The sequence below is a fragment of the Balaenoptera musculus genome, chromosome 4 (genome assembly GCF_009873245.2).
Source record: "Balaenoptera musculus isolate JJ_BM4_2016_0621 chromosome 4, mBalMus1.pri.v3, whole genome shotgun sequence".
NCBI lineage: Eukaryota > Metazoa > Chordata > Mammalia > Artiodactyla > Balaenopteridae > Balaenoptera > Balaenoptera musculus.
Window position 1 is genome coordinate 79,760,740 of NC_045788.1, and position 14,744 is coordinate 79,775,483.

General features: G+C 39.0%; 1 protein-coding gene across 4 annotated transcripts in view; it reads left to right on the forward strand.

The window, feature by feature from the left end:
- Window positions 1–4,008: 4,008 nt before the first annotated feature.
- The window catches only part of IGSF11 (immunoglobulin superfamily member 11), a 148,011-nt gene continuing 137,275 nt past the window's right edge, over window positions 4,009–14,744 (forward strand). For 3 of the 4 annotated variants that reach the window (XM_036851533.1, XM_036851534.1, XM_036851535.1), the window contains exon 1: window positions 4,009–4,371. In XM_036851533.1, coding sequence (XP_036707428.1) covers window positions 4,320–4,371 — 52 coding nt within the window. In that variant the 5' untranslated portion in view covers window positions 4,009–4,319. The remainder of the gene's footprint in view (window positions 4,372–14,744) is intronic. The other variant, XM_036851536.1, reaches the window with a different exon arrangement.

Genomic DNA, 14,744 nt, shown 5'->3' on the forward strand with positions numbered 1-14,744 from the left:
CAATAAACGCTTATTAGTTTGCTTGTTGCTTTACTCTAATGATTCCACTATTATCTTCTCTACTCCTTTATTATTATTTTAGAGACCTTATTGCCTCTGCACAAAGGGGAAGAGGGAAGAATTCCTCTCAAGTTCTACTTTTAAAAGGATCAGGCTCATAAAAGAAACAAAATAATGCCATTTGCAGCAACATGGATGGACCTAGATATTCTCATACTGAGTGAAGTAAGTCGGAGAAAGACAAATATCATATGATATTGCTTATATGTGGTATCTAAAAAAAGGTACAAATATTTACATATTAAAGAATTAAATATTTATCTCTTATTTACAAAACAGAAATAGAATCACAGATGTAGAAACAAACTTATGGTTATCAGAGGGGAAAGTGGTGGGGGGGATAAATTGGGATATTGGGACTGACATATACACACCACTATATATAAAATAGATAAGGACCTACTGTATAGCACAAGGAACTCTTCTCAGTACTCTGTAATGGCCTATATGGGAAAAGAATCTAAAAAAGAGTGGATATATGTATATGTATAACTGATTCACTTTGCTGTATAGCAGAAACTCACACAACATTGTAAATCATCTATACTCCAATAAATTTTTTTTTTTAAATCAAAAAGAAAAAGCACCAGGCTCTGCTCTAGACTATACATGGTTCTAAGCAGCTAGGTTAAAATAGTTACAGAATGAGTTACTGGCTCAAACAAGGATCAAAAAGATATTTTCTAACTTTATGAATGATGTTCTTATAAAACATTCCATAGACAAACATTCTCAAAAACATAAATTAACCTTTAATTATATACATGATGGAGAGGGATAGGTGGTATTAATAATTTAAAATAGCTAATTAAAATAATTTATATTTAGCTTTGGAAAGCCTTATGATTCCATCCACAGTTTTTCTTTCCTAATTATGTTTCTCCTAAGCTGATCATAAATTTAATTTTCCATTCCTGAACGCAGAGTAAGTGATTGTGGAAAGAGATGGGTCCAGCATTTTGATGGGTGGAGGAGAGAAGCTGGTCTAGAACTAAAATTTGAATTTGGATAATTCCTATTTAAATATTGAGAAGTTGACTGTATTGTCAGGTCATCAGTGTTTTTGATCCAAAATTATTATTCACTATAACAGAGTCCCTTGTCCCAGTCGTTCCCCGCTCCTTGGTCAGGTAAGACAACTATAGCCTCCTCAGAGGTGAGAGTGGGGCTCGTCTCATTCAAATTTTACAGCCACTTATGTGCTGGTGGGAGGTGGTGGTGGTGGGATGCTGGTGGGCTGGAGGTAGGATTAATGTTGGGGAGGCAATTGCAGTGTTCCCCACAGATAGCTTTAAGACACTTGGATATAAATTTCTTTAGATGTTGGTCTACAAAGAGATAAAAGAAAGACTTTGTGGTGTGGTTGAAAAAACTGTTGGGTTGGTTCCAGTTCTGCCCATTGGTACTTGCAATCCCTGAGATGTTCATTGATCTTTTTGAGACTCAGTGTCTTAGTGAGTGAAGAGGGGGTAATACTATTTGCCTTACTTACCCCCTGGGGTTGCTGTGAAGATCAAATCAGACAATATATGTGAAAGCTTTGACATTTATAAAGTATTATACAAATGAAAGATGTTGTCTGTTGCTTTACCACTCAGAATAATTGAGATTTAAAGAAAGCCTACAGTGGTCATAAGGCAGATTAGGATAAAAGAGTTGGTAAAACTCATTACTAATAAAAATTTTACTCAGAGTACATGCCTGAGGTATTAGCTCTGTGAATTAAATAGCACACTTTTTCTTTGTTTCCTGTGAGAGTGTCCTTTTGGGTGCCTCTGTGTACAGCGCTTGGAGTTTCCAGTACTCCGATCTGCTTCCTTTGAGTCAGCCATCTACCATCTGCCCCATGCTTCTGGGCAGCCAGATTGCCTCCTGAAATCTGATCATCCCCAGTCTCCCTTCAGAAGCCACACTTCTTTTTCAATTAGAAGGACTGCTCCACCAAACTGTGAGCACTCTGTCCTCTTAATAACTCACTAGCTCCTGTCCGGCAAGGCAGAAGTACACTATGGTGACAAAGAGGCAGGACAGCTCTCTTTCTCTGCTGATTCATAACATTGTAGATATATCCCAAGTGTAACTGGAAGCTATTTAAGGGTGAGGATCATATACTGATATTTTACATTTCACCTTCAACCCAGTGCCTTACACAGTGTAGATACTCAGTAAATATTTGCTGAATTGACTTGCTAAGAAGTATATCAGGGAACTTGCTTTATGAAGGCTTTTAAGCCTAGATTATTAGGTTATTTATTTAATTATAGAATCAATATTCTATCTCTATATTTAAATCTGGGATTATAGTGAAGCAAAGTCCTGCTCGGAGTAACACCTTGCTTTTCTCCTTATATTACTTGCTCTTATACTGTGCTTGTGGCTGGGTTAGAAGGCAGGAATATGTACAAGACAAAGTAAGGAACTGGATTGGTTGGAGAAAAAGAATATATAGTCCTTACTCTGGAATTTAAAAGAATGAGAATGATCCCAGTGATGAAATACTTGAAATATTAAACTTCTGTTAATATCAAAAAATTCTATACTGTCATATCACTCTTTTCTTGCCATTAGAGAGGTCTGGTAAGGGATTCTAGCAAATTGGAAGTAGTCAGCAAAGTTGAAGCATTTAAAATTCATAATCAAACTATCTTTTCAGGGTATTGCTGTTAAAGGGGATTGATGTTTCTTAATGTGGTTTCTTTTTTAACTTCAAATTATAACAGCAACATTTTCAAAAAAAGAAAAAGTGCATCCATAATTCCATCATCCTGATACTATTTTAATTTTTGCCTATGTCTCCCAATCTTTGTCCAAATGTATAGATGTTTTATATATTTGTCTTTCTCCCATGCGTGCCATTTTCACTTCTGCGTTGCCCTGGGAGGATTGTACCTGCCAGATGGGGGCTCAGAATTTCTGAATGGCTCCAAGAATTCTAATCTATGCTGCTGTAGAAATTGACCAGAACGGTCTGACATTACCGGGGGAGATAATGTCCTCAAATCTAGAAGGACTGGGTGGGAGGCTGAAGTAGAATGGGACTATGGGCTTTAAGAAAGAGAGCAGGAACCTCATTGGAAAAGGAATGAAGATTAGGTTTTATAAGGAAAGATGTAGGTAGATATTTAAGTAAAATAATTTCAGATGCCATGAAGGTCTCTCTTCCCATCCAACCAAAGCAAGCAAGAAAGAAAAAATAGAAACCCAACCAAAGTAATCAATCACCACAATAAAAGCATCTCTATTTAACATTAAAATAAAAGCATTACTAGTTAACAAATACTTGAAATTAGTTTAAGAAAGCGATAAGGTTTAAAAGAAAAAATTTTAAATATTGTAAGTTGATATAAGTTTTACTAAAGGGTCAAGAGAGGGTGGTCTTTGATAGGAATTGGGAGTTAGGGGCATGCTACAGCCCCCACGCTCTTTTCAAGGAAGAAACGGTAGTCGGAAAAATAAAAGGTATAGGACAAACCTCATCGATTCCTAATTTTGCTAGAGTCAGGTTCTTTTGGGTTACTTAGGGTACAGAAGAAACGATTGAGAGAAAGTGAAACGGCCAAATAGAAATCATCTGAAAACTGCGATAGAAAAGAATCTTGCCTCTTCGGACGCAGGTCGTGGTGAACTGCCTTGTGGAGCTCTGTGGCGCTCAGGACTGTCACCGCCGGTCTGGGGAGTGGTTCAGGGCAGGGGAGGGGCCCTGGCTGCGGACGAGGAGGATGCCCGCCTTCGGTCCCCAGCGCTCGTGGAGGTGTGCTGGGAGCGCGCGGCCCCGCGCACAGGTGGCCAGGGCCGCGCCAGCTGCGCGCCGCGCTCGCTCAGCGGGTGGGCCGCCAGGCGTCGCGCTGGAGCCGCGGTTGCCGGGGAGACCAAGCGGGGCGAGTGGGCGGCGCGGAGCCGAGCTGCAGCCGGGCTGCCGCCCGAGTAGCCGGGCGAGAGTTGTGGGGAGTGGCTCCCCGGGCGGCGCGAGGGGCCGGCGGGTCTTGGGGCAGCGCGAGGTGGCGGTGGAGCCGCGGGGCAAGGCCGGCGAGCCCGGGTCGCGCCTGGTCGCAGCTCAGCCTCCCCGGAGCCGGACGGCGCGGGTGCCGCACTTGCCTCGTTTGCGGGTCCCACCGTCCCAGCCCCGCCGGGCGGTCTGCGGCCGGGCGGCGGGTCTGGGAGGTCCGGGCTGCCCCGAGAGCTCAGAGAGCCCGGCCCGCTCCTCCGCTGCCGCGACGAGGAGCCGGGCGGGCGGCGGGCGCGCTCCCCGCGGCCCCGGAATGACTTGTCGGGGCTCCCCTCTGGCGCCTTTGCTGCTCCTCTCTCTGCACGGTGAGTAGCCCTCCCCTCCCCTCCCGGTGGGGCCTGGCGGGGCCGGCGGGCCGGGGGAGGCTGCCTGCGACGCAGACAGCCTTCTCGCCAGGGCCGATCTTCGGAGCCCAACTTTCTCGGGGGCCATATTCGTTGCTGTCGGCCGAGGCTCCCGCGCCCACGCGGCGGCTGCTGCCCAGCCGCCCCGGTCCCCGCCCCCCGCACGGCTCAGGTGTTCCGATCCAGAGGTAACTACGCCCACCACGCGGTTACCGCCGGTCCTGAGCCCGGCGCTGACTCCGACCCCGCTCTTTGCCCTTTATAGACAACGAACTCCCATACTTACTGGGTCCAGGGAGAAACGGGATTTAGAATCGTTTCCGTTGTCAGGCGGCTGCAGGAAAACTGGAGATGCTTTTAAAATAATTTGGAAAACTTTAAATTGTAGCTTTCCCCAAACCTTTAACGAGCATATGTAGGTTATGACGGAAAATGTGGTCTTTATTTTAAAAAATAACTGCAGTGTGCTACACTAGATTAGAAAATAAGAATTTATTTCTTTTTTTATAGTCTAGCTTCTTCCCCAAGGGCTTTAAATCGACCTACAAAAATACATAGGACATAGCAACGTAAGAACAAAAGAAATAAACATGTTTAATTTTCTTATTAACTGTCTTTTAAAAAATCTATTTAAGTTTAATTTTCTAATTTCTACTTAATCTTTCTTATATTTTATTTTCTATGAATAGTCGTCATATTTAGATCCTGATTTTCATTTTATACACCGCCCTTTCTTTTTGTGAGTGTCCTGTCCTGTGGAATCAACTTTTCTGTTCCATTTAATTGATTGTTGAGATTTACTGAGATTTATTCTGAAGGCTTTTATTTAAAAAACAGGTTAACTGATTTATGGAGTATTGTGGTTAATACAGTTTCTTTCTGGAGATATCAGTATGTTTCCCATAATTTTAGTTGAACTGATAGTGTACCCATAGATCTTGAAGTAACCTAATTTTAGCCGACTTAAATTGTACAAATTCAATTTAAGGGGTCCGTAGGAGTAATAGAAGGAAATAATCAAAATTACAGATAACTTCTCTGGACTTCAGTAGGTTTATATTTAGTGATGATGTGTAGATAATAAAGTGACATCAGTATGTGCATTATGTAAACTTGTGCTTCTAAATTAATTTTGTCTGGTTACTACTTTGAGAGGACCAACATTTTTCTCTGTCCTACTTCCTTTAGGTATGAAATAAGATAGAATAAATGGGCTTTTAAATAATCCCTTGGACATAACTGAAACTATTATAAATATTACTATAAGAACAACTGAAATTTTTGGTAAAAAATTGGGTTGTTAACCTTTGTATATTACAATAAATGCCACCCTCTTCTTGTAAATAGCATTTGTGTATGGTTTGTTTTTGAATTGTTAGGCAATACTTTTAAAGAGTTGATGAAATTTGCAGAATCAGACTTACAAGGTCATCTGATGTGTTTCTTTTCCTTCAGCAGAACTATTCCTAAACCATACTAGGATGTTTTTAAAGACTTCCAAGGACATTTCAGCCTTCGTGGTAATCTATTCTGTAGAGGCACTTTTCACCCTCAAAAAACATGTTCATTTGTTCAGCAAGTGTTTACTGAGTTCCCACTCTGGGCACTTGGGTGTCTGGTGGGGCAGGATGGTGGTGGAAGACAAAGATGCGCAAGAGTTTGTCCACAGCCTGTAAGGAGTCTGCGGTTTTAAAACAAGCTGTAAGCATGCACAAGAGATTTATGATACAAGGAGTATATGATGAGTGCCATTTTTTGTTGGTGATATCAAGGGAGACTTCATGGAAAAGTTTCCTTTTGATCTGGACTTTGAATGAGTAGAATCTGAATTGGCTGAGATGAGAGAGTTTGGCTTTCCTAGCCAAAGAAAGAGCCTGGCTGTAGGATATGAAGTGGAAAGTGCAGGGGCATATTCTGGAAAGGCCAGGCTTGTAGCTGCTGGAGCAGGAGATGTATATGCGAGGCAGAAAGGGCTAAAAAGGTAGTAAAAGGATGGTAGAGAACGTTGAATACTGAGTTTGGGCTTTATTCAGTGGGCCATGGGTAGGCCACTGATACTGTTTCCGTAAGGTGGGGAGGGGATGAGGATGAACAGCTGTTGAGTGCCCAGCATAACAGTCTCCAGGAGGGTACCATGTCCTGACTGTGTTAAGTTCTTGAACCAGTCAATGGCAAAGTTGGAGTGAATGAACTAAGGCCCATTCCTAGGACTTGCAATGTGGAATGAGGGGGAAGAGTGGATATCGGGTGGAACAAAGTTGGTTCCATTATGGAGGGAGAAAAGGGAAATGGATGCTAGATAAATAACCATTATAGCAGTGGCCACTACAATGGGAGAATGCACCAAAGGTAGAAATAGGCTTTTACATTTTTGAGAGAAAATGGTTGTCAAGAAATTTCTGTTTTAATTTCTGTTTAAATCTCTGTGGAGTAACTTCAAAGGGAATTTGAATTGAAAAGTTGACTTCTGTATAGTTCTACCAGTGGGTTAGATATATCTAAAGCATTTCTTGTATTACTTGTGATTCCTTGAAATAGCAGGTAACCTTCCAGAATCTGAGAAAAATATATAAAAGATGACATAAAATGAAAAGAATTATGAGCTCTGATTGTTAGCATTATGAAAAATTTATTGTAAACTCCCATTTCTTATATCTAACTTTAATTATGGAACTGTTTTGGAAGGATTCACTTTTTATAAAAATTTGTAGTTTGACCTACATGAAAGGTGACAGCCACTGGATGAAAATTTTAGAGAAATTAAGTTCAGTATTCAACATGGACTACTCAGGAAGCAATTTAAATATTAAATCACCAAGCGCTTTAAAAATGTTATGCTTAGAACTGTTGTCAGACCCAAGGTAATGATGCAGTGGATAAAGACTTTTTCCCCACAGTAACAGTATGTGGCACATTTTCAAATGTGTTTTCACACTTCGATAGTGGAAGCATTTATAATGAAAATTCTCATTTGAATCTTTGTACTTAAGCCATGTGATTTAGTGTCAAACAAGGTGATGTGCTGGTACGTAAGATTCTTTAGTTGCTCTGAGTTATACAGAACACCGGTGTGGAAGTGAAAGTTGGGGAAATTGTGGCATTCCCCTAATTTCTCATCTAGAACTGGACTATTTAGAATAGGGATTCTGAATCTATTGTTATCTACACCAGTGGTACCAGTTTACATGTTAGGCAGTTTGAGGTAGGATTGCTGACTTTCCTGTAGTCTGATGACCTCAGGTGAACACTGTCCTCTCAATTTCCTCCTCCTTTGTTTGATGAGGACTCCCTGGTCCTTACACATCCAACCCGTGTTCTGAGGGCAGCCTCAGACCATCTGGTGGCTCTGAAATCCTCCCTTGATCGTACTTTGAGAGAAGCTAGTTTAAGAGACGTTGTCAGTTCTTGGGTGATATTCAAAATGCCATCTGATCTGAGCTGATTTTGGTCTTAAAAGTGGAAAGTTAATTAGTTTACTTATTAGTTAAGCTGATCTTACTAAACTGGAAGGATTTCTTCCTGTTAAAGTTTGGGTAATTGATTTCCTCTGTACCTGGTTTCCTACCATGTAAGAAAGAGACTGTAGTAGTAGTTTCCCTCTGTGATGGTTTTAAAATTTCAGAAATGTGAAGTCAGTCAGTGTTTCCTAATTTTACAAATGGTAGGCTCAGTCATTGATCTGATACCAGTTCATCATTAGCATTATTGGGTACTACATAGGTGCTATATGGTGTGGCTCTGCCTCACTCATGTGTTATAGGAAGGTCGCATTTTCATAAATATCATTAATTTCTTATTTTTATAGAACAGTATTAAACCAATGCAATTTGCCAATGTGAACAAGAAGTCTATTCAATAAAAAATTCTTAGAAGTTGTCTACTTACTGGTTTCTTTTCATTTATCATTTTCATCTTGGGAGAGGTAACAAACTGACAAGGTTAGATGCACACTTTTATTTAGAAAAGCATTGTGGGTAAAGAAGTTGAGATCCCAGAAGCGCTGAGTTCAGGAAATTCTTGTACCACAGAACGTTTTTTGAAAGAATCTTCAGAGAATTAGGTTAACATTAATGGCTAATAACGATAGTGGATCAGGATTTAGGGTTGGGATAGATGGTTAAAGTATAATAGGTTTGTGGGATTGGAAATTCAATATTGTTTTTTCGTGGAGGGTCACAACTATGTAATAACACAGTTTGACATTGTGAATGTAACTTTAATGTAATGGGCCCACTTCTGGGCCATTCTTAAAAGACTCATTAATCCAAATTTTTTTTAAAAAAATGAAAAGAAATGTAAAATTCCATCAAAGTCTGTTGAAGATCACACCAGTGGAAGCTTAAGAAATGTTCAAATTTAGAGTTTGAACTTTATCCACCTTTGCCCAAAGTCTCCCTGTTCGCAGCAGTAGCTCGTGTAAAATCTGTTCTCTCACTCCTGTTTTCTCATTTATGTTGATTCTTTTCTCTCCTCATCCTCCCCTTCCGTTTTGGAGAATGTTATGTTCTCTTAGTAACATCAGATTCTTCCCAGGTAAATAAATCTAGCCAGTCATAGCTCCTTCCAGTTATCCAGCTCTACCTATTCCAGGATTGACATTAAAAAAAAAACCAAACAAACCCTGCAACCAACCAGACAGAACCAGAGATCCCCTTAGAAGCTAGAATTGGTGGGGGTGTATGAGAGTGTGGACATAGTTCTATGCTAACAGTTTCCCCTTGTTCCACGAGGTTAACTTTATGATGTAATTATGGGTGTGTATATATGTATGTATGTATGTGTATACATTTTCCCTAAAAGACAATACCATGCCTGGCACAGAATAAGTGCTCAGTAGATAATTGTGACTGAATGAGTGAGTGGTTACAAAAGCAGGTGGTACTCCCGTGTGCTTGGAGTACCTGAAAAGAATGCTTTTTTTTCTTTTAAAGAAAAAGAGAATTTCATTAAAGTTTTCCTTAAGGATTTGGTTTGACTGTCAGCTTCAACTAATCTTTAAACCTTGCTGTATGTTTTGTGGAATAGAGGTGATAGAGTTCTATTTTCTTAGTCTTTTCAAATTCTGTGATTTTAGAAGTTTATTTAGAAATGCTGTATTCACATATCTTTTAAAATTGATCCTTAGCTTATCTTTAATCCTGAAACTTTGAAGTTGTCCATCTTGAGATATTTTTTTCCTAAGGAATTTCTGAAGGTTTTGCTCCATGTACTGAAGAATGATGCTGGACTTTTGGGAATCCATTTAGAACCTCGAAGTTTCCCATTTATGTCACTGGTATCTTAGTCCTGAGGGCCTGTGTGTTAGAACTAGTCTCCCAAGAATGGAGATAATTAATTAAAATCACTCCTCATGTGGTCTAAGCCCTCTCTCCCCCTCCCCACATCATGTGTATAAAGTACTAGAGAAGCTTTTTTAGAAATAGGAGCATTAACTCAGTCAGCCTCATGTGGGAGGCATTATAACCTCCTGATGGAGATTGCTAGTTGTCTTCACCGCCCATTCCCTTTCCGTCCTTTGAAGGCTATGTATTTCCAGCCATAGTTTCTTCCAGCTGTGATTCATTCCTTTATGGACCATCCTCTCAGTCTGCAGTGATGTTTATAGCTCTCAAAATGTCCAAAGTCTTCTACTAATCATAACTGCAACAGGGTGCTTGCAGATGCCTTAAGTATCATCATCATTTATCTTTATTTTTTTAAACATCTTTATTGGGGTATAATTGCTTTACAATGGTGTGTTAGTTTCTGCTTTATAACAAAGTGAATCAGCTATACATATACATATATCCCCATATCTCCTCCCTCTTGCATCTCCCTCCCATCCTCCCTATCCCACCCCTCTAGGTGGTCACAAAGCACCGAGCTATCTCCCTGTGCTATGCGGCTGCTTCCCACTAGCTATCTATTTTACATTTGGTAGTGTATATATGTCCATGCCACTCTCTCACTTCGTCCCAGCTTACCCTTCCCCCTCACCGTGTCCTCAAGTCCATTCTCTATATCTTGCGTCTTTATTCCTGTCCTGCCCCTTGGTTCTTCAGAACCATTTTTTTTTTTTGATTCCATATATGTGTGTTAGCATACAGTATTTGTTTTTCTCTTTCTGACTTACTTCACTCTGTATGACAGACTCTAGGTCCACTCAACTCACTAAAAATAACTCAATTTCGTTTCTTTTTATGGCTGAGTAATATTCCATTGTATATATGTGCCACATCTTCTTTATCCATTCATCTGTTGGTGGACACTTAGGTTGCTTCCATGTCCTGGCTATTGTAAATAGTGCTGCAATGAACATTGTGGTACATGACTCTTTTTGAATTATGGTTTTCTCAGGGTATATGCCCAGTAGTGGGATTGCTGGGTCGTATGGTAGTTCTATTTTTAGTTTTTTAAGGAACCTCCATACTGTTCTCCATAGTGGCTGTATCAATTTACATTCCCACCAACAGTACAAGAGGGTTCCCTTTTCTCCGCACCCTCTCTAGCATTTATTGTTTGTAGATTTTTGGATGATGGCCATTCTGACTGGTGTGAGGTGATACCTCATTGTAGTTTTGATTTGCATTTCTCTAATGATTAGTGATGTTGAGCATCCTTGCATGTGTTTGTTGGCAATCATATATCTTCTTTGGAGAAATGTCTATTTAGGTCTTCCACCCATTTTTGGATTGGGTTCTTTGTTTTCTTGATATTGAGCTGCATGAGCTGCTTGTAAATTTTAGAGATTAATCCTTTGTCAGTTGCTTCATTTGCAAAGATTTTCTCCCATTCTGAGGGTTGTCTTTTTGTCTTGTTTATGTCTTCCTTTGCTGTGCAAAAGCTTTTAAGTTTTATTAGGTCCCATTTGTTTATTTTTGTTTTTATTTCCATTTCTCTAGGAGGTGGGTCAAAAAGGATCTTGCTGTGATTTATGTCATAGGGTGTTCTGCCTATGTTTTCCTCTAAGAGTTTTATAGTGTCTGGCCTTACATTTAGGTCTTTAATCCATTTTGAGTTTATTTTTGTGTATGGTGTTAGGGAGTGTTCTAATTTCATTTTTTTACATGTAGCTGTCCAGTTTTCCCAGCACCACTTATTCAAGAGGCTGTCTTTTCTCCATTGTATATTCTTGCCTCCTTTATCAAAGATAAGGTGACCATATGTGCGTGGGTTTATCTCTGGGCTTTCTATCCTGTTCCGTTGATCTATATTTCTGTTTTTGTGCCAGTACCATACTGTCTTGATAACTGTAGCTTTGTAGTATAGTCTGAAGTCTGGGAGCCTGATTCCTCCAGCTCCGTTTTTCTTTCTCAAGATTGCTTTGGCTATTCAGGGTCTTTTGCATCATCATTTAAGTATCATCAATTTTAAGTATCATTATACTAATCTTTGTTTCTTTGGACCATGCCCATCACTATCAGTTATACAACTTTTAACAGCCCCTGTTGGTTAAGTTCATTTGCCAGAACACAAAATACGTGGCAAAAAGAGAGGCTGAAGTGTAGTGAACATTGCTTGTTGCAGAACATATTCAAATCAGGCTAACATTTTATGCTTTCATTGGTTGAGAAAGTTTGTAATACAGTTCACTTATGTGTATTGCCCACGTATAAGTACAGATTGCTATACTTGCACTTGTTGGCCCAGACTTAAGGCAGTATGAAGAACACAAGAAAAATGTGTTAACAGTACACTGCAAAGATTCTCAAACTTTTTGGCGTTAAAGATTATTGGGACCTTAATGATTATAGAGGACCAGAAGAGCTTTTATTTACGTGGGTATGTCTATCAATATTTACCATATTAGAAACTAAAAGTGAGAAAATTTAAAAATATGTATTAATCAATTTAAAAACAACAATAATATATCCATTATATGTTGACATAGTATATTTCTATGACACGTAAGAATTTTTCCAAAACCAAAAAATATGAGCAAGAAGAGTGGCATTGTTTTACATTTTTGGAAAACTCTTAAATGTCTGGCTCATTAGAAGACAGCTGGATTCTCCTATCTGCTTCTGTATTCAGTTTATTATGATGTGTTGTCTTGGTTTGGTTGAACTATATGAAGAATATCTGACCTCACACAACTATGTATTTGGAAAAGAAAGGAATATTTTGATAGCATTTTTAGATAATTTTGGTTATTCTTCTTTGATATTCTACCAAAACACTTTAAGTGGTAGTATCTTAAAGACTGGTTGCAATGAAGAATCAGAAACCATATCAATAAACATATCTTACTCCATTATATTAAAGTCCACTTTAATAGATATTAAATATTGTACTTTAAATGGATCTTTTACTCATGCGTGATTTTTTTGTAACATTATTCATTGATTATTCAGTTGAATAATTATTCGGTTCAATAATAATATTCGGAAAATATTGGTTCACTTATGCAGACCTTACAAATGTTGACATGTATTACATTTTATAAAATGTAAAAAAATAATCGCATGTTAATATCACCAGTGATCTCACCAGACAGCCTTTAAGTATTGGGAAGCCATTAAGCTCACAGTGGCAGATTCAAGCTTTACAAATTTTAATATTTACTCAAATTTTATCTTTGGCAACAAACAGTTATCAGTTATTTCCCTTGAAGTGAGAGTCTTACTTTGTTCAATTTTGAGAAAATGTCATCCAGGTACCTAAGTCTGAATGATTAGTCTGTCAGTTGTTCTTTCAAGTACAAGTCCTGATCCATGGAAAAAGCGAATAGTTGAGTTAGCCTTGAGCTCCAGCAGCTGCCCCAGTGCTTCTCCTTGGGACACCATTTGGCTCTGGTAGCCACATATGGGATTCATGTTTCATTCTGCCCGTTCAGTCACACAGAATATTAGAAAAGGTCAAGATGTAATGAAACTGCTGTTGTTGCTTCACAAAGACATTTTTTAAAAACTGGTTTTCCTTTTTTAACTGTGAGAGCGTGATGGTGATGACTACAATAACTTCTCCCACGGTTTCGTGACAGTGGCTTGACTTGTGCCAAGGCACCAGCAGTTTTACCCACCACTGCTTCTGCACCATCCGTGCAAATGTTAACTCAGGCAAAGAGGCAGATAACACTTTACCATTATTAAGAAAAAAGCTTTTACGTCATGGACTTTCTGACAGGATCTGGGAGACCCCCGTGGGTCCGTGGACTAGACTTGAAATGCTGGTGTACTGTAATGGGATGTTAGTTTCTTTTTTTTTGAAAAGTGTTTTAGAGACAAATAGCCACACAATTATTCTATGTTATGGGGGATGGCATTAAATGGAGTATGCATGCATTTAAAAAAAAATAATAAACTCATTTAAAATTCTTTATTTTTGTATGATAATTTTTTAAATCATAAAAGTAACATATCCTAAAAATTCAGACAATGCAGAAGTGTTTAAGAATTGACTCAAACCCACCTCCACCCACCGAATTCTCTGCTTTTACTGTGCATTGTTCTGGACCTTTCTTTAATCACAAACAAAGTCTGCATGCACATGTAATTTTTAAAAAAAAATAAATAATGCCATAAATACTGTTCTGCAACTTATTTTTAAAACATAACAATTTAATATGGGTATCTTACCACATCTGTTACATGGATCTACCTCATTCTTTTTAGTGACCATTTAGTATTTCACAGCATGTATATACTGTAATTTATTTAGCTGTTTCCCCATTATTGGATATTTGTGTTGTTTCTGATTTCTTGATATTAATGATGTCGTAAACATCTTTGTACTTATAACCTATAAATTTGTGTAGGTATTTTTATAGTCTAGGTTGCCCAAAATGGAATGTCTTGGATGTACACATTTAGCATTTGGGGGGAGACGAGCATTGTGTAAAAGTTCATGGGTTTGTATAGTCCGACAGGTTGGGTTTGAATTCCTGACTTATTTATTTGTTCTGTGACTTTGGGAGTGGTATGATGTCCTGAGCTTGAGTCTGATTATCTTGTATCAGTGCGTTGAGAAGTACTAAATTAAATGAAATGACACATCTCTCAACTATCTAGCATAGTGCCTGGCATATAGAAAATGCTTGGTTAGTAATAGTTGCTGTTATAAGGATTGCTAAGCCCCAACTTGAATCAGGAGGCAAGAGTTGTATCCAGGGTTGTCAATGGAGGTGTGACCTGGGGCACATGATACAGCTCTACAGGCCTGCTTTCATCTGCAAAATGAGGGATTAGGTAGGGTAATCTCCTCTTCTTTTCCAGCTCTGTGATCTCATGATTCTTTTTTTTTTTTTTTTAAAACATCTTTATTGAAGTATAATTGCCTTACAATGGTGTGTTAGCTTCTGCTTTATAACAAAGTGAATCAGTTATACATATACAATATGTTCCCATTTCTCTCAT